Here is a 21,270-nt window from a genome sequence, read left to right as displayed (position 1 = left end):
GTATATACTCAGTCATATGTGTCTAACTATTGAGTTCAGTGAATTTCTCTTGAATATAGACTTGATTCTGAGACACGTGATTAGGTCTTCAACGATCCATTTTGTTTAGCGTAGTAATCTATGAACGTAGTTCTGCCTTGCGTGGTTACAATTAGGTATATAAATATAATGAAAGTGCGCGTGAACAGGGATGACCATTTGCATATCGACTGAGCAGCTTCATTTGGCACATTTGGATATTTTCACCGTCTGCAATACCGATCCATAATGCGAGGACATATTGTTAGATGGAGAAAAAATATATATTTGCAATATATACAGATATAAGATTGTAACTCAGTAGTAAGGGTAAAACCATCACTGATCGTCAAAACACTTCAACCTCCTGTTCACCCCCAACGTCCTTTTGTCTACAGCGGTACAAACTCGTACGTGACAATATGTACATGGTATCACTAAGCGCAACTATCTAGTGTAGGACTAAACAAAATTGCCGACCAAAAAGTATGGACAAGTAAGTAAATGTATATCTGAGTATCTTTGTCCGAATGCACCAATCTGCTAAAATTAAGTCGTTTTATTATGTACGACAGACTAGTAAAGCATTTCTCAAGCGAGCAACTTAGTCCCTAAGTAACACAAGAACCGCTATTCTGCCATTCTATGGCGAAATCCGCTTTCGGTAAGCAATTCGACGAAGCTTATTGCTGCCCAATATAGTGAGCTCCACACAATGTTATAGATCCACCAGCATTGTTCAGAATGGAATAATCCTTGCAGAAGCACCACAGCAAGGTGCCCAGAAATGCTCTGGCTGGATTTCAGTTGACAAAGTGACTGGCAGAAAATTAAAAAAAAATACTTGTCAGTTTGAAATATTTTCATCTGTACTCATTCAATAGAGCTTTCTGTCTCATGTTCCGGAAAAGCACAGCTAAAATTTATATATATGACAGCAATCTTTAATATATGGAATAAAGCGCACGCATGGGGAAAAATATTTTTTTACTGCTGTAATTAAGGCATATTGTTGAAAATCAGGAAGCCGAGCCCAAGTAGAGTACTTGCTTATTTCACGCTTTCTAAAACAAGTAAAAATAATGCGGGCACGTGCTCGTGTCCATGCCTTTTGCTTAGCATGTTCAACAGTTCCAGGCAGAACCATTTGCGTGTTTGTTCTTCTCTTCAAGATGATTTTTTGTTTCTCAAGTATGGGAGCTAGTCTATTTACTTCTAGGTGGTACATCATTTGTACGGGTCTTCACGACGTGAGGCCACTTGAAGTGCGCACTTTAAATGAGGGAACATTGCGCGTCGCTGCCCGGAAATACTTCTGTCAGTTGTCACACGCTCCACATTTCTATTGGCAAGTTTAATTCCATTATGAGTGCAATGTCCCCAACTCCAACTGATTCTGAGTGTCCAGGTTCGTTACCGTGAGCTGAACGAAGCCTTTGTTGGTACTCTCGTCGCCATCCATTGTATAGATTGTTTAACGTAGATTCTCTGTATTTCTATCTTCGTCGAAGTGTTTCGAGCGACGACGCTGTCTCTTTTCCTGCTGTGCTTGATAAGTCTAGAGGAAGCATAGTCAACCTTTGTTTGACGTCTAAGGAAATGACTTGGCGCAAGCTAAGTTGGTTCGGGGCTTTCTCCACAGAAATATGTTATCGGTCGTGAATTTATCACCGCCTCAACTTGAATGAGCGTGGTCGAAGGTACTTCATAGTCAAATAAGTGATTTCCCAACGCTTTCCTCAATGTAAGCTACGTATTTAGAGAGCCGTTCCTAAAATCCTCCCCACATGTATTGCGATATATTTCCAAATAATCATGCGACTTCCTCAGCACGATTCTGCTTTTTATGATTTTATTAACTCAAAAAGACGCTGAATCCCCCTTTATAATTTTTTTAATGTCTTGGAGTCGTAAAAATATACAATCTTCGCATTCTGCATCGTGTCACAAGTCGTTTATATGTTGGTAGCAATTTGTCGTGACTGACGACAGTTGAGCTCCAGATGAATCCCTCTCATGACTTAACACGTGAAGATGAGTAAATAATACTGTATATTTGGTTCACTTTTCTCTTCGTGAAGCAATCCAGCCAGATTGAGACCACCGACTTTCTCGTTGACTTTCTTTATTCACCAGCAACATTGTGCATGTCGGAAGCAGGAAGCAAAATAAAAACGGTGCTTGGAGCTTCCTGGAGGTCGTAGAACGGCAGTCGACTTCCCAAGCGAAGAAACCCTAATTTGTCGTTATAGGAACTGAAGCGCTGGAGTCCAATGCCCATTCGGCTGACATCCGGTCCAAAGGTGTTTTTTCTGACCTGTGCTCCATCGGTCCGCACGATGTTATATCGCTGCCTGAAAGGCAAGCCAACGTCTAAAAAACAGCTTTGATTCCTGCTGCATTCCTCAAGCCAGTTGATAATACCTGCCGCACCATTTAATTGAGATGGCTTAGGCCTCCGCGGCCCTTTTTCCACCTGTGGTACAGTAAATAAGTGGATTGCTGCCACTACCAATTACTCTACCCGTTGCGCCATCACACGAGCTATCCAGTTCAGTTGCGCTGCAGACGTGACTAACATCCTGCTGTAACACCTCAATTTACTACACGGACCTTGTCGAGAACGTTTCACAGACCGGGCTCCATAGTTTTTACCTAGGGTTACCGAAAATTTGCTTAGCTCATGTACACTAAGCACAGACTTACAACCGTGTACCATACCTAAAGGAACAGCCATATTGCCACGCGGTAGTGACGTATAAAGATCACAGTAGCAATACTGTGAAAGACGAAAGTAACTTTTATTGGACGAACCTGTGGCTACAAAAACAGGCTACACTTAAAGAACGGCGACAACGGCCAACACAGTCTGCAATCGTCAAAATCTTATCAGCGGGTCAAGCGCGTAGGCTTTTACACATCAGTCGTCGAATGCTCCAGTGTAATCGCTGGGACCCACGTGCCTTCCACAAAGTTCTACACCGTTCGCATTGCGCATACATGCAATCAGATAACACAAGGTTCGGCGACAACAGACAGCGGATAGATGCATCGATAAAATTCTAGAAATTTCCGATACATGTAGGCGCGTCCTGCGCTGAGCGATAACATATGTTAAGCGGTGAAACGGGGTCACCCGATAAGGATAAACATGTACACGTGTGCATACCCTCTTTTTAAAAAGTAATAATAATAATAATATTTGGGGTTTTACGTGCCAAAACCACTTTCTGATTATGAGGCACGCCGTAGTGGAGGACTCCGGAAATTTCGACCACCTGGGGTTCTTTAACGTGCACCTAAATCTAAGCACACGGGTGTTTTCGCATTTCGCCCCCATCGAAATGCGGCCGCCGTGGCCGGGATTCGATCCCGCGACCTCGTGCTCAGCAGCCCAACACCATAGCCACTGAGCAACCACGGCGGGTTTTTTAAAAAGTAGTAAGTGCAAACCTAGTATGTGCACCTAGTATGTGCACCTAGTATGTGCAAAACAAAGAATACAATAAAATTACTCCTCTGCCAGGAATGGAGGTTCGTCGCTTCCGTCAAACGACGCCGTCTGCACGATGTACACCTGCGGAGAGCGCCCGCGCGTATGTCTATGGTTTTTCTGGTGACTCGGCAGAGTGTTGTGGAGTGTCTTATGATACCTCTAGAAAAAGCATTGGCTATGGTCGTTTATCGACCACCGTCTGAGACTAAATCTGGATTTGCCAAGTTCATGGAAGACGTGCTGGAATATTTGTGTCACACTGGCTTCCCATTTGTGGTAATGGGCGACGTGAATATTGATATGCTATCTCAGGATGCATAGTCACGCCAGTTAACAGTACTAGCGAAATCGTTTGCTTGCAAAAATGTAATTTCTAAGGCAACCCGTCTCACTGCACAGACTGCGACTTTGCTTGATGTCTGTTTGACGAACATACACCCGTCGCATTGCATTGCTGCTGTGTTGGTTGTAGATGTAAGCGAGAATTTGCCTATGTTTTGTACCCTTCCTTCTTCCAATGATAGTCGTGAAAGTAATCAAAAAGTGCGGCCACGCGAGACCAAAGCTAGGGCACTAGAAGTATTCCGGCATCATGTTATTCAAACCGAGTGGAATCACGTGTTCCTGGACAAGGATGCTAACACGACATAACACGTATTCATGTCTGAACTGATAAAATGCTATAAGGATGCTTTCCCGGTATCTGTAAGGTACGTAAACGGCCGAAAATTAGAAAAGTCTGGATAACTAATATCTGACTTTACAAAATAAAGAAAGAAGAAAAGCATGTAACATGAATTTGTAAAGACAGGCGACATAAATTTACTTATTGAGTTTAAAAAGTACAGAAACCAGCTAAATGGTGAACTAAGGTGTGTAAAGTTCAGATAAAATGAGAGTTTATTTTGTAAAATAAGTAATGATCCCAGGAGAAATTGGAACGAGGTTAGAAATCTTTCCAGTCGAATAAAACAAAGCCACGTCCCTAGCATTCTAGCTAACTCTGGCGGCCTTGACTAGAGAGGGGTTGCCACTGACACGAACGATTACTTCGTTGTTAGTTGTGGTTACGATGATGTATGTGATGACGATGATCCAAGATTATTGATAAATGACCGCGGTTTACCTAACTCTATAGTTTTGCATTCGCGAGGCTGAAGAATTAATAACCGAAATGAAAAACAACTGTGCGGCAGGACATGATGACATCAAACATATGCCAATAAAATACGTTGCTGATGTGATATCGCGGGCGCTCTCGTACATTATTAACTTAACTTTCTCTACTGGGGTTTTTCCTGATCAACTGTAAATAGCTCGTGTGTGTCTGGTCTTCAAAGGTGGTAATGACAAAGAAATTGCAAATTATCGACCAATATCGGTACTTCCGTTTCTGTCGAAAGTGTTTGAAAGTGGTATTATTATCAGATTACAAAATTTGTTAGTAAGTATAATACCAAAAGTGAGGCCCAGTTTGGCTTTCGAAAAGGCAAATCCACCGAGCTTGCTTTACTCGATATTAAAAGTGAGATACTAAATAATGTCAAGGGAAAGCTTTACACGCTTGGAGTGTTTGTAGGTTTCCGTAAATCATTCCATGTCGTGCGTCATCGCGTTCTTCTACAAAAACTTAATAATTACGGCATCCGTGGTACTGCCAATAGGTTACTACAACATTACTTGACAGACCGTTACCAATATGTAGTTATTATTCAGGAGACATCCTCGCATGCTAAGGTCAACAAATATGTCCCACAAGGATCTATACTCGGTCCACAGTTATGCATAATGTAGGTAAATGACCTTTGTCGCATTCCGGATTTTCCTAAAATAATTATGCACGCCGATGACACCAACATTTTTTACTGGTGCTTCAAATTCTAACTTTGAAGGAAGTGTGTGTACATATCTAAGTAAGCTGTCTTGTTGGCATAAAATCAAGAAGTTACGGCTAAACGCGGGTAAAACTAAATACATATTGTTTGCACCTATCAATGAGCCACGGAATATAACCTTCAATGTTTCCTTTGAGGGCCAGACGCTTCAGCAAGTTACGGCTCAAAAATTTCTGGGCGTATGGTTTCAGGAAGACCTGTCTTGGAATGAACACGTAAATAAGTTAGCATTAAAATTAAATAAAAGTGTTCGATGTATGTACAGAATAGGTTGATTATTACCACTTTGGCTAAAAAAAGCGCTATATTATACGCTATTCTATTCCAGGCTTGGTTACTGCGTGTTGATCTGGGGCAGAACGACAGCACAGAATTATACCACACTACTCACATTACAAAAAAAAGGTGCTACGGATATTTGAGGGATATTAGGGTCACCCGCAAGGCCTCAGTACGCGTCTGCTATTTACAAAACATTTCATATTGCACGCTAACCAAATCTACTATCTCAAGCCTTTTTGCATATCCAAAATAATAACCTATATCCCACGTACAGTTCTGCTAGATGTGTTCGATACTGCATCCGTACACAAATTATAAGAACACCAGAAATTAGAACTTCCTATGGTCGGCAGCATATTCTGCACCAAATACCCAGTCTGCTTAATAAACTTGGAAACATTTTAGACCTAAATAAAAAAAATTTCGAAAAATAGGTTTAAACAAATTCTTATAGAAAACTGCATTGAATATGTTTAAGTACTGTTTAAGTGTTGATTACAACTTCCATGTTTATTGACTTTTTTATCTTACTCAATGTGCACTGTGTGTTTTATTTCTGAGCACACATTGTTTCTTTTGATGCTGCTTGTCACAATATATGTATGTCGAGCTGCTTGTTTTTTTTTACTCTGTGATATTTCTATTTTTGTTGTTTTTTATATATCTATAGAGACAGTTTAGGTTGAATAAAGGGAAAATGAGACATCCACCTGTAATAGTCCACCTGTAACATCCACCTGTAATAAATGAGACATCCACCGTAGTAGTACTGCGGGTTTCCGCAGTACTACTACGTCACAGTTTAGGTTGTTGAACGATTATCTTATGTTAATTATTGTATATTGTTGCTGTTTCTATACTTTTACTATGACTGCATGCTGAACTGTATCTCGGAGCAAAAACCTCTGTCAGGCTGTATAGCCTTTTGCTTTTGCTTCGATTTCTGTTGATGTACAGAAATAAATAAATCAATAAACGAACAAACAAAGATGAGAGCATGACCACACCTAGTACATCTCGGCGAAGAACTACTGTTGCATAGTAGGCTGAAAGGTCTGGCCAAGCTCTCGCTCTTCGGCGTCCCTAAAGATGATGAAAGATGCCGGTTGTGGGAGCGCAATCTTCACTTCACCGATCGGCCCTTTGGAAGTCACCGACTGCATTTGTGAGCTGCACTATGATGCAAAATACATACTGAGACATTATGTGCATATCATCGAAGGCCAGGAAGTATCTACAGAGCGTGGAAAGCCGGCGCTTCGATCTGATGTGGTACCCACAACCTCTTCCCGTATTTTCTGGTGTATGACTACGAACAGCCTATACCCGAGCAGCACACGTGAAAGAGAATGGTCTCATACGAAACAGATGAAGGCCGGTCCTGAAAGAGAACGCTCCCGCTCTCAGTTGAACCGTCATTCAGATTGGAGGCATGTGACAATGGAAACCTGCGTGAGCTCAAAGACCCAGACAACCGATAACATGCTTCATAATCCAAGCAAATATAAACAATACGTTTTGCTTTGTTCACACAGGGGATCTGGAAAACTAACTACATCGCAGGCGTATGACGCATAAAAATAGAAAATAAAACGGCTATTCCATAAATATTTTCAAAACACTGAATTAAACTGCAACAAAGATTTGCTGGACGTAATGAATAATGCGACCCACATGCTCCCTAAATGTCAAATTCCTGCCGTTGTTAGGGCATCGGGGAAGTTTTGGTAACAGTCATCATGTCGCCTTGAGAAAGGAAGAAAACAAAGGCCTGCCAATTTTTATTTGACCCCTGATTATGCCACATAGTTAATTTATTCTTGTACCTCATCCCATTAGTGCACATGATCCTCATTTCTGCGGAATAAGAGCTCTGCATTTCGTTATCACTTGATGCAGTGAAACACGCACACACGGTTTAGAAAGGAAAACGAACGGCAAACGCGATCCATCTGACTGCGTGGCTCCGGCTAATCCAGGCAGGGTCATCCTCGAAAGCAACTGCAACACTGCACTCGACTGCGGCGCCACGCTGCCGACTGGCGCCTCCGCGGCCTCCGCCGCGCGTGGCGGCGTGGCGTCCAGAAGAAGGCGACGGTCGCGCTATCTGGATTTTCAGTAAGAAATGCCTCAGCGCGGATCCCTCGTTGCACCCACTTTCGAATCTAGTACACTTTAGTACAGTGGTCCGCCAGGGCGTGCGCGGCCGCGACATTACAGATGCTTAAAAAGCTTGGCAGTTTGGGCGAGTTGGTGTATGGTATGGTATGAAGAACTTTATTTAGGTCCTGAGGGATCAGTCTGGGACTGATGCGGGCCACTCCCACGTCGGCACAGAGAGGCCGAGCCCCTCTGCCATCACACGGACCCTCTGAACAGTCCTGAGTTGGTCCGCCAGCACTTCGCTGCGCAGCATCCGCTGCCACCACCGTTCACCTCGAGAACCATCACCAGCCAACACCAAGCAGCGCCACAGCATGTTTTTTTTTAAATCGAGCGAACCCCCACACTTACTACAATAAACGGAAACCCCGCAGTCCGGATTAATTTTATTAATGATGACCGGGTTAGGGTATGTACGTGTCTGTAGAAGCCTTAATGTAACCACCTGCGGCCTATTTAATTTAGGATGTGGCAGCGGGAATGCCCTGCGCCCTAAGTAATAGTGCTTGGTGATTTCGTTGTAGGTTAACAGTTGGTCCCTGTACTCAGGAGCGGGAGATCCAGCCCCTTCAGGGAGTACACGGCACACTAATCCTCATGCCTCCCTGTGCGCCACCTCGTTGAGGTTACGCGGGGCTCCTTCCACTGTCCCCATGTGCGCCGGGAACAGAGCACCTGTATGCGAAGTGATATCCCTACCCTGTAGCAGTCTGTTAGCCGCTTTCGCAACAAGTCCTCTCGAGAAGGCTGTAATCGCAGATCGCGAGTCGCTAAACACCAAAACTCTTCTTGAATCAATTAGTGCTAGAGCAATAGCCACTGGTTCAGCAACCCCCGGATCTTTGGTATAAATGGAAGCAGCATTTCTAACGCTCCCTTTACCATCTACCACCACCACCGAATAAGCATTTTTACCATTAATCCATGCGGCGTCAACATACGCAGAATGTTCCTCCTGATCCTTTGCCTCTCGCAACAAAGCCCTAGCTCACGCGACCCGCCTCCCTACATTGTGCACGGGGTGCACATTCCGCGGAAAAGGACAAACCATGATATTTGCCCTAAGGTTCACGTTCAACTCGTGTAGGGGCGCCCTAGCATGCGACACAGCCACCGATTCTTCAATTGACTCTAAAATATACCTACCCGCTGGTGTACCTAGCAACCGCTCCCTCTGCGCGGTACGTTGAGCCTCAGCAATTTCATCTAAAGTATTATGCAAACCCAGTTGTAACAACATATCGTTTCACGTAGTCATAGGCAGACCAAGCGCAGCTTTGATGGATTTTCTGATTAATGCTTCCAATTTATTTTTCTCCCCCCTATTCCAATTTAGCATAGCCGCCACATACGAGAAATGAGACATAATAAATGCGTGAACTAAGCGCATCGCACCTTCTTCTCCTAAACCCCTATGCCTATTAGAGATCCTTCTTATAAGTCTTATGGCCTCCTCCGTTTTCTTGGTATTACGCTGAATGGTTCTAATGTTCGATCCATTTTTTCAAGTAAAAAACTCAGCACCCTGATTGCTTCAGCTTTGGGTATCACCGACCCTTCCCTAGTATGAATTCTAATGCAAGGCTCAACTTCCGGTACCCAACCCCTCGGCCTATGACCTAGCTTCTTAGATTTGAAGATCAACAACTCCGACTTTTTAGTGGAGCAATTGAGCCCCATGACACCCAGATACTCCTCCGTAAGCTTTACCGCCTGCTGCAGCCTAGCCTCAAGCTCTCCATCACTACCACCGACACTCCATATAGTAATGTCATCCGCGCAGATGGAATAGCCAATATCCTGGACAGTGTCCAGTCTATTAGCCAACTTCGACATCGCCAGATTGAATAACATAGGCGAGAGTACGGATCCCTGCGGAGTACCACAGCAACCCAATTTAACGACTCCCGACTTTATCTCCCCAAACCTGAGACATGTCCTTCTATCGGTAAGGAAAGCAATGGCAAAATGGAAAAGCCGCTGCCTCACATTCAAGTCCGATAGCACCCGTAGAATGAAAGAATTTCGGATTTTATCGAAAGCTTTTTTCACATCAAGTCCAATTAGTGCCTTAGTATCCCTTGTTCGCCGGTCAAGGATCTGATGCTTAGTCCTGATCATAGCATCCTGAGTCGAGAGGCCAGGCCGAAATCTTATCATCGAGTGCGGAAAGACCTCCATTGCCCTCAACATAACGCGTTAGTCTATTTAAAATGGCATGCTCAGCGACTTTCCCCAAACACGACGTCAGGGAAATGGGTGTGAGATTTTCAAGCCATATGGCCTTCCCCGGTTTGGGCATCAGAACAGTATTTGCATGTTTCCACTCTTTCGGGAAAGAGCCTTCCTTCCATAGGCAATTGATCTGCTGCGTAAGGAACTCAATTGACCCATCGTCTAAATTCCGTAGCATTTTATTCGTAATGCCATCCGGCCCTGATGCCGATCGACCATTAAGAATCTGCAGCGCCATCCTTATATCACTTTCAGCAAATTCCGCGTCCATAGCTGCATTTTCGTCTCCACTATATTCCAAAACCACATCAGGTGTATCGTGGCAGGTCTCCAACGGAAGGTATCTCTCAGCCAAATCCTTCAGCAACTCCTGCTCCGTAGAATCCCGACACGCCTGATGGACCAGCTTACCTATCACAGTCCTCTGATTAGACTTAGTGTTTGTCTCATCTAGTAAATGTCTGAGCAAACTCCAGGCGCCTCCCCTCTTAATGCGACCATCAATAGAATTGCACACTTCATCCCATGGCTGCTTGCACAGTACCCGACAATGGTCTTCAATTTCCTGATTAACCACTGCTATACGCTTTCTAAGCCTTCTATTCAACCTCTGACCCTTCCATCTCGCTAACATCGACTGCTTTGCTTCCAACAAATGTGCCAGGCGACTATCCATGTGTTCCGTGTCAATGTTGGTCTGAACCTCTTTAGTAGACGCCTCAACGTCACTTTTAAGCTGACTAGCCCACTGTTCCAAGGTCAACTCATTTCCCTCATCTTCGATTCTCTGCGCTCTTCGTTTCCTAAATGCATCCCGGTCAACCATCCTGAGTGTGCGGTCCTTTTTATTAGCCACTACCAAAGTAATCATCAGTATGTAATGATCGCTACCGAAATCTATATTAGAATTGGACCAGGACGAATCCACCACCCCCCGAACAAAAGTGAGATCAGGTGTCGAATCTCTACATGTCGACGTGCCACATCTGGTGGGATACGAGGAGTCTGTAATCAGAGTTAAATTCAAGTCTAGTGCCTGCTGCCATAGTCTCTCCCCCTTAATAGTGCTATAAACATACTTCCACACATAATATGGTGCATTGAAGTCCCCTCCAATAAGCAACGGTGCATCCTTATCCAGATTGGTTGCCTTGGTCAAGAGAGATTTGAAACTCTGCTTCGTGTCCCGGGGGCTACTGTACAGGTTAAGCAGGTAAACGCTCCTCTGACATAACGTTTGCCGACCTAAGATTACTTCCACTATAATAAATTCAACCTTGCAATCTGCCATGTGAAGATCATGTCTAATATACGCCAACCTCCTATTAATGAGAGTAGCGAGTCCTCTGCCTTGTTCATTATCCTTAACTTCCGCTTTGAAATTTGTTAAGGTCACGTTAGACGTCAGTGTTTCCTGTAACATGATAACTTGAGGCTTGACCCCATGCGTTCAAACAAACTGCTGTAGAGACGCCTTCTTATGATTGAACCCCCTACAATTCCACTGCCAAATACTAAATGAACTATTTAATAGAGCCATCTTGACAACGGAAATTTGGTGAACTAGTTTTGAGCTCAAGTCCACTCGGCGACTGACCCTGCTGGGCTAGCGGCCGAGTGCACTCCCGCTCCACAACAGGGACCACTGTCTCGTTTAGATATATTTCAATTTTGCCTAATCTCTGATCGTGATATTTTCCCGTTCTTCTATCCGCTCCAGTCTACCAATGATCTGATTTACACTTTCTTGCAATGTCGCCATCATTGATTTAAGCTCGGAACCGACTTTGCCCTGAATCCGTACGGTCGAGGATGAGGCCCTCTTTTTCGGAACAGGCGTCTCTTCGTCCGCCATGTTCTGTTCTGCGACCTCCACAGACCTTGGTACCTCAACCGAGTCATCATGTTTCCTAGCCTGTCCTAAGTTATCGCTGTTACCGGAAGGTAAGCCGTTCCTAAGTTTGGCTATCTCTTTGATAAGCCCGTCAATGGCTGCTTTTAAGCTGCGATTCTCTCTCTCCAATTGCGCAATCCTATCCCTATCCTAATTACCATCCACATGCTCCTGGCGCTGCTCGCGCTCTCGGCCGGCGCTGATGCCACCCTTGACCTTGTCAGCCTAGGTGGTCTGGCTCCCAGCTGCGCCGCCGCCGCCACCAGCTGCAGGAAAGCACACACGCGCCTCCATAGAAACTGATCGGCTCCTGGTCGTAGGAGTCCCAGAAGATGGCCGCTGCCTCGACCTGGAGCGGCTCCTAGAGCGCGAGCGTCCCTTAGAGCGCTGGCGGGCGCTCACCAGCTGCACCATCTCGGCTGCCTCCTGTTCCGCCATTAGCTCCGCCCTGGCTCTCTCCTGTCGTCGAACACGCACGACGTAGGGAAACTGGTATCCTTGTCTGCATTGTTTATCCGCGGTGAGGTGTCGTCAGCCACAAAGCTTGCAACAAGGCACACAGTTGTGATCCTCTTCAGGGTTCCAAGCCCCGCATCCTCGGCATTCAAAACAATCGGGCGCTGGGCAGACATCCGCCCGATGTCCAAGCTTGCCACACACCTAACATACATCCAACTGCTTTCGATACAGGAAGCACCGTACCAGAGTTGGCCCATATCTGAAGAAATTGGGCACTTTTAAGCCGTCGAAAACAATGATGACTGATCCTGTGTTTTTGATTCGTTTCACCGCCATAGCCAGCGGATTGCGATCGTTAACAATGTTCCGCTCAAGTGTCGCGGGGACATCCATAATGTCTACATTGCGAATGACCCCCTTACACGTAGTGTGTGGGGCCGTCTCGTAAGCACTGACTTCAAAATCCTTGTCTGCCACTCTGATTGACCTGAGTCTCACATATCGTTCAGCGTTGCTCCTTTCTGGCGTACTAGCCACCAAGATATTTTGCATAAAGTTCGGGCAAATAACATCTTCCCGAATCTGTTCAATACCGAGGCCTGCCGCCTCTACGATTGCCTTGCCCACCACTGTAGAGCTAACTTTCTCCAAATTCAGTCCACCCCGTGGGCGAATGACTATTTTGATGTGTTCTTGTGGCATCGGTGGCATGCGCGACGCCTTCACAATGCGATTCTTTATTGCCGAGCCTCCGCGCCGTTCACCTGCGCCCCGTCGTTCAGGCATCTCAATTGACGAACCGCCATCACCCGATCCATGCCTCGTCGTAGTTCTAGATTTTCGGCTGGACACTGTCCGCCATCGCAGGTCTTCAGTAAAGTCCTCCGCTGGGAGCACTTCCCCTTCAACGTGCATTGCTGCCATGCCGCGCTAGGTCTACCAGACGCTAGCTCTCGGCCAGCGTGGCGTGAGCACAAAAGTTCCAATGAAGTCCAAAAAAGGGGTGGCCCACCTCAAAATCAGGTATTCGCTGAATCTTCTCTTCTTCACGGATCCGATGATATCAAATTTGCACCACTAGGCGACCAAAAAAGGCTCGGAAGCTTCGAAAAAGACGGACCCATAAAAGCCCACAAGCCTCCTTCGAACTTCGTCGTCGTCTTCTCCCGAGTTGCTGTATGTCATGACTTCTTTAGGCTTCTACCGCTTCTAAACCTAGCGCAACTTTGTCAGTGTTTGAATCAACAGCTTAGGATCGTTATTTTTCCACATATCCATGTTTACACTATGCATTTCAGTACAGGGCATTAGAACCAAGGGTAGGTAGCTTTCCGTCAGAGTGAGATATGATCGCTTGTTCGTTCACGTAAATTCGCAGGAAACACACATCCTGCTAGAAGACATATAAAAGGCTACGAGCACGTGAGTTGAGCCACCAAAAATGTAAAAATTGCATTTAATATAAAAATTCACAGATACAGTAAGCTTTTGCATGTGCTGTTTTCTTTTTCACATTCCTCTCATTAATCTTCAGACATTTTACTGCATAATCGTTGGCTGAATGTATTTAGCTAGGAACAATACACAGTTGAATGTCGGAATTTAGTTAGTTGGACTAGTTTTGCTAAGAACTACGGCAGAATATTCAGCTCGTTTGAACCAGTAACCACGAAAAATAATGGAAACCTGTAGGGATTGGCACCAGGCGCTAACACACAACAAAATTTGGTAATGAACTTTGCAAAATTTTTGCGTTACCGTTTTAACACGCTAAAGGCTTGTCTACAAATTACCTTCTGTCTTGCGATTGAAATGACTGCGCACAGGCAACGCAAAGCTCCACATCAGTGATGGCTATGATGAAAATCTACATATTCTGGCGCAGCAAAAAAATATTGGAGACGACTGCGCCTCTAGGCACGTCTTCCCTTCAAAGATATACCCAGCTGTACTGAAAGTCCTCTCATTTATTCATCTTGTGGTTGCTTTACGATGGAAAGCTTAGGTACCTGAAGAGCTTCCAGAGATTTTGCATTTGCGGCCTGTCCCGCAACAATCAAATAGTTTTCAATCTCTTGAACTTGTTTTCAATCTCTTGACTCTTGAACGTCGTTAGAACCCAGTCCTTTGATGGCGCACTGAGGCGTGAGCACTTGTCGGCTATACTGCCGAGTGCACATTTCCAGAGTTTTCTAAATCTTCCTCAATCTTCGATGCCTCTGTGGAAAACTCAGCTACGGTCTTGCGTGGGTTCCGAACCAGTCCGGCGAAAAGTTCTTGCTTAAGGCCCCTCATCAGGAAGCGGACTTTTTCTCCTCCGACATTTCCGTGTCGGCGTGCCGGAAAAGACGGGCCATCTTATCCGTGAAGATCGCTATTGTCTCATTGGGAAGTTGTACTCTCGTTTCTAGTAGAGTTTGGGCTCGCTTTCCACGCACGACGCTTCTAAACGTTTGGAGGAAGCCGCTTTGGACAGGTGCCACTACCTTAAGGTGGCTTCTCAATTGTAGAACCACGTGTTGGCGGCGTCTTCAATGCGAAATATACATGGCGAAGCTTGTCGTCGCTGTTCCAGCTATTAATCCTTGCGACCCTCTCATACGTCTCCAGCCAGCCTTCTTGGTCCTCAAATGTGGAACCACGGAACGCCGGTCTCTACCTGGGCTGCTGCAGGCCTATTGGGGACGCTGCGGTTGCTTTGCTTTTGTGGCTGTGCTGGCTGCGATCTTCTTGGTCGTCTCTCGTAGAAGTCCGTGTTCCGAGGGCAGGTGCTGTAGCCAGCGGCTTGCTCGATGTTCCGGGACCACGTTGGTGTTGTCTTTACGGTCTGGCCTTGGAGCACGGCTTGTCGGGGGCGTTCGGTACATGAACGTAAAGCACCTCCACCAGATGTCACGTGGTAATGACCCTATAAAGAACACAGTAGTAATACTGTGAAAGACGAAACTAACTTTTATTGGACGAACCTGTGCCCACAAAAACAGGCTACACTTAAAGAACGGTGACAATGGCGAACACAGTCGGCGATCGTCAAAATCTGATTAGCGGGTCAAGCGCGTGAGCTTTTTACATCAGTCCTCGAATGTTCCAGAGTAATCGCTGGGACCCGCATGCCTTCCACGAAGTTATAGACCATTCGCGCATCGCATACATGCAATGAGATTAGACAAGGTTCGGCGACAGCAGGCAGTGGATTCAAGCGTCGATAACATTCTAGACATTTCCAATACATGTAGGCGCGTCCTGCGCTGAGCGATAGCATTTGTTAGGCGGTGAAACGTGGTCACCCAAGAAAGATAAATACGTACACGTGTCAATATTGAGCGCCTTAGTCTGACGATTGCCGACATGCTTTCCATTTACGTTTGTTCCAGCCATCGTTACTTAGACGTTGCCCCTTGTTAGGTATGGCCTGACGCCAAGGGCCATACGTCATCCCCTTCCCGTCTCAACGTGGAAGGGCACCGTGGGTGCGACGTCATCCCCTTCCCTTCTCAACGGGGACGGGCACCGTGGGAGCTACGTCATCCCCTTCCCGTCTCATGGTCGTGGCGTCGGGTGCGCTTACCTCTACCCCCTGCGCGTGAGCCCACGTGCACCGGAGAGGTCATTCACTCTTTCGCTCCCCTCGGATTCGTCGAAAAGAGAATCGACTTCTCCTACCCGTGCCTGGTATTGCAGGAGGAGGGGCCTTCTCTCTGTGCCTGTCACGTGTCATCGACGCAAGCAAGATCCCGCCCACACAATTGTAAGAGAGCCTATTTAGTGGCTCCGAATGGTACTTGTAATATATATACACTCTTAGGCAAAATTACCCAATTTTGGAGTAATGGAGGCCGTTAGACCTTCACGATTAGCAGTTAGTCCGCTAAGGAGCAACGACGGAGATATGCGTGCCGTGTGCAAACCTGGAGGACTAAGCGTTACGCCGCTTTTCGGATGGCGTTTCTCCACGGGACGAATGTCAGCATTTACTCTCACTGGCCACGCTGTGCACATGGTTAACTGATGTTCACGGGCCGTGCCGTGCATATATATGAGGCATTGATATCCTCCATACAGCTGTCGCCTGCTTTACAACTCATACGCACGGAATGAGACGGTCAGCGGTATGCTCCGTAAGAAAAATAAAAACGATTATATATATATATATATATACATATATATATATATATATATATATATATATATATATATATATATCTTGCCATGCGTTACAAAGTTCTGCAGTTTGCGAGTTGTGCTTATAGATTATTATTGACGTTGCGATGTCGAGGAAAAAAGGCGCGCCCCACCCCCAGTAAGTGCTGTGAAAATTTAACGACGTGGGCTGCTAGCCAAGATTGCCCGGCATCGAATGTCCCGCACGCATGCTGCTTAGCTGATCCGGCAGATATGTGTGCTTCCTGCATAAATGTGGAACACGCGCATGTCCGCGTGTACATGCACATGATGTTGGTATTGACGATAGTGTACAACGCGCAGGCAAACACACACGCACCATATGCACGCGCGAATTCTTATTTAACCTGTCAGCAGAGAGACGGGTGTACACTCGCGCGCGCGCGCGCGCGCATATACACACGCATGCATGATACAAGAGAGACAAGTGTTCGCATGTGCGCACCTACAGCATTTTTCTATTGTGCCTACGAACGTACACGAACGTGTAGGTGGCGGCCGCGTTGTACACACTCACTGACCAAGCCACGCCCGCCGCACACGCACGCACATTTCCATACCCATGCATGAATACATTAATGTACGTGTCGGTAGGAGGGCAGTGCACATGCATGCAACCGCACAGTGGCGTAGACAGAAAATGTTTTGGGGGTGGGGAAGAGGGGGCGACGCACCCCTTTAACCGGGAACGGGAGGGGGGAGGGGGTCCGGGCAGGGGTCATCCTATGGTACACAGAAATTTCCATGGGAGGCATGCATTGGGTGCACTCCCCTCCCCTGGCTACACCACAGTGCACACACACACACACACACACACACACACACACACACACACACATTGCCAAGTGGACTTGAAGACAAGTCCACTTGTCAAAGCAATCGGCTCCAGCTTTCACCTTGTTCTCGTTTTGCTCATGGTCTTGAATTTCCATCTCACGGCTTCCCCCTGTTTCACCCATAAGGAGGCCAGATGTAGAACCACACAGGTGTGCACACGCGCACAGCTAGCCATTCCATACAAACACATGAATACGTTTGAAACCATCAGTAAAGAAACCAGGGTTTATGTGCACCATGCATGCATGCGCATATATATAGACACACATACACATGCAGCATATGAGGAAAGAATGGAATAAGGTTAACATATATAAATTATATTGGGGTCAGATGTCTTCCTTTGTACAATGCAATAAGGCACAAACACCCCGTATGTGTTCACACCTTTTGAATGGCAATGAACACTTTTTCCATGTACCATAATGTATTTGTGATCAATAGTTCTGCAGTTTTAAATTTTGTGGCACCTACCCATGAAGAATTTAAAAAGCCTTTTGTTCTGATTCCGTGGCACGCGTTGGGGCTGCGGCCACTCCTCAGATAGTTAACGCGTCACAAACACCAGGAAAATTAAAACTTTATCCTGTGCATTTAGAAACTCGTAAAAACGCGGTGCAGCCACAGTCGTGCAGCGCGAAAGAACAAAGAGGCGCAGGTCCCGTAAACAAGGCACTCCGAGAGGGAGAAAACCAGAGTGAGGGCGCACGGGGAGAAGGAAGAACAAGGGACGGGAGAGGAGTCCAATGTTCGCAGACGAGGGCGGCGCCCGGGCGGGAAACTTGAAATGGACGCGAGGCAGCACACTCCCCGTCTGGTTATACATATAACCACTATATGATGTTTTTAGTCCTCACAAGGAATAAGCAGGACTGTCTCAGCCACAGGACGGAGAAACGTCTTGATCACTCCCCGTGTTGCCGTCTTGATTTCCACCTTTCGCACCTTGCCATCCCCACTCGCCATAGCGTTCACAATGAGTCCCATGGGCCACTCGTTGTGAACGCTATTGCGAGTGGGGATGGCAAGGTGCGAAAGGTGGAAATCAAGACGGCAACACGGGGAGTGATCAAGACATTTCTCCGTCCTGTGGCTGAGACAGTCCTGCTTATTCCTTGTGAGGACTAAAAACATCATATAGTGGTTATATGTATAACCAGACTGGGAGTGTGCTGCCTCGCGTCCATTTCAAGCTTCCCGCCCGGGCGCCGCCCTCGTCTGCGAACATTGGACTCCTCTCCCGTCCCTTGTTCTTCCTTCTCCCCGTGCGCCCTCACTCTCGTTTTATCCCTCTCGGAGTGCCTTGTTTACGGGACCTGCGCCTCTTTGTTCTTTCGCGCTGCACGACTGTGGCTGCACCGCGTTTTCGTTGTTCTGATTCCGTGGCACGCGTTGGGGCTGCGGCCACTCCTCAGATAGTTAACGAGTCACAAACACCAGGAAAATTAAAACTTTATCCTGTGCATTTAAAAACTCGTAAAAACGCGGTGCTGCCACAGTCGTGCAGCGCGAAAGAACAAAGAGGCGCAGGTCCCGTAAACAAGGCACTCCGAGAGGGAGAAAACGAGAGTGAGGGCGCACGGGGAGAAGGAAGAACAAGGGACGGGAGAGGAGTCCAATGTTCGCAGACGAGGACGGCGCCCGGGCGGGAAACTTGAAATGGACGCGAGGCAGCACACCTTTCAATGAATCTTCACCTAGAAATTTGGATCTATACTGTTTATACGCATTTTTCAACCCAGTACAAACATAGCACATTATAACTGCCAAAATATTGCATAGTATGGCCTTCCATTGGAGATTTTAGTTGCAGTGCTTGCAAAGTTACTGCTTCCCTATTTTTGCACAGCAAACTAGTCGTACCTATCGCATTGGGACACATTCGCACCCTTTTCACCTGAACTCGGCATGCTCAAGAGATTTTATTTGAACCAAGGCCCATGCAGTAATAATTCAACATATGTTCTTGAGCCTTGTCAGAATTAGTTGCTGCTACACATAAAATGCGGCAGTGTCTAAAAATGATGAGCTCATGCTTGTTTCACGTCGCAGATATTTTAACATGCGAGTTCATTTACTTGCAAGGGTATCTTCACTTATTGCTATTGCTTTTAAAATCAGTGCATCTAACAAATTGTGTCACTCGGTATTTGCAAATTCTTTCTTCGCAGGATAGGAGCACTGCGCACAGAGTGCCTACCGTGATATGCAGTGTTGATGCATGGGACTCGACACCCTTTACGGTCTCTCTGGAGGATATTGCGATTGAAGAGAACACGCTGCCAGAAGCCCTGTCAACATTGTCCACCCTTTATTGGGCGTTCGACATCGTGTTTGCAAAAGGGGTGCACAAAACGCTGGAAGTCATCGCTAAACTTTTGGATGTACCAAGCAACACGCACATGTCTCCCCTAGCGCGTGTCGCGTACACCGTGTTAAAAGCATGCTTCAATTGAGAATTCATACATTCATATTTGCAAAAGTGTCCTATGTTAAAGACATATGTATTGCTTTATTTACCTACTTCTGGGCCAGGCGCGCATTTTAATCAGGCTCTTTTATTTTTTTTTTGCCTGTCTTGTATATTATGTATTCATAAAACATATTTTATTGCATTTTTCATTATAGTCATTTCTTGCCTCTTATTTCCGGTGTCTGCCGAAGTAGCAGAACACTTTGGAGATATTCATAGCACATTTTTAATGCAGAGATCGCATTGCACGTCGTCGTATACGAGGCATGCCGAGGGACAAAATGGCAAGTTTAGTCCACTAGGTGTAATTCCTGAACTTGATCCCTGGGGATGAACAAATCATCCGAAATGGATCATCCTCGCTGTTAATCTGTGTGGACTAACCGTTCATCTCGTGGGGTGCAATGGCATGCGGACTAACCGTTCATCTCGTGAGGTGCAATGACATGTGGACTAACCGTTCATCTCGTGAGGTGCAACAGCATTGGGACTAACGGTTAAACCTGGTACCGTTAGTCCATTGAGACTATCGGTTAGACATGGCCCCGTTAGTCCCAAAAGCGATTAATGGTTGTGGCAGCTCATTTAGTCCCTTAAGGGATGAACCACACACCCATTTGACTCTCTTTTGCCTTAGAGTGTAGGACCTTACCCGCACGCGGAAGGCCACCAGCACTTTGAGTGCCACTTTCTCAAGAACGAATTGGGAACCCCGTGTATCGCCTGCGAGTGCCTCTGACGGCTGACGCCGCGACCAGAAGCGCAGTGTTTCAAAGGACAGCGTTCGCGTCTTCCACCAGAGGCGCCGCATCTCAACGACTGCGCCTCAAAGCGCTGTCACGAAGAAACGCTCTCCTTACCACCGGTGCCGCCGCACGCTGGTACCATATCATCGTGCTTGATTTACCACTGTGTTGGATAGGAAGTGTCTTCGGGTTTCGCCCACGAAAATTGCTAAGCGACCGCAATGCAGAGGTCGTGGTAAGGTCAAAGGAATGCTTAATAGATTAATCATGTGTCCGTAATTTTCATTTTAAGGAGCATTGAACGATCAAACCAAAGGGTCTTTCTGTAGTACTGGATTACGGCCACTACTTCATCTAGATAGAGTGCCAAGGCTATTCTCGGTGTCCTACGCATGTTGTCCATTAATTATGCTTTAACGCAATAAATCGTCCACATGAGCAGCAGAGAATAGCGTCTGTTGATACAAACTTGTCCGCATTTCGGTACACGAACTTGCACACAGGCACGACCAAACTGTGAAAGCTATTGACAACAGCATTGATGTTTTTTCTCAGTATGATCTGTGGTTGGCTGGCGTGATGAAAAGTAG

The 21,270-nt window shown here is 46.2% G+C and overlaps 1 protein-coding gene across 2 annotated transcripts in view; it reads left to right on the top strand.

Moving 5' to 3' along the window:
* Window positions 1–20,083, top strand: part of LOC139056987 (uncharacterized) — a 246,879-nt gene extending 226,796 nt beyond the window's left edge. For both annotated transcript variants that reach the window (XM_070534770.1, XM_070534769.1), the window contains exon 8: window positions 19,633–20,083. In XM_070534770.1, the coding sequence (XP_070390871.1) occupies window positions 19,633–19,917 (285 nt within the window). In that variant the 3' untranslated portion in view covers window positions 19,918–20,083. The remainder of the gene's footprint in view (window positions 1–19,632) is intronic.
* Window positions 20,084–21,270: the final 1,187 nt, after the last annotated feature.

This window comes from Dermacentor albipictus, chromosome 3 (genome assembly GCF_038994185.2).
Source record: "Dermacentor albipictus isolate Rhodes 1998 colony chromosome 3, USDA_Dalb.pri_finalv2, whole genome shotgun sequence".
Taxonomy (NCBI): domain Eukaryota; kingdom Metazoa; phylum Arthropoda; class Arachnida; order Ixodida; family Ixodidae; genus Dermacentor; species Dermacentor albipictus.
Note: the sequence above shows the minus strand (reverse complement) of the source record. Positions and strands in the feature narration are given on the sequence as shown.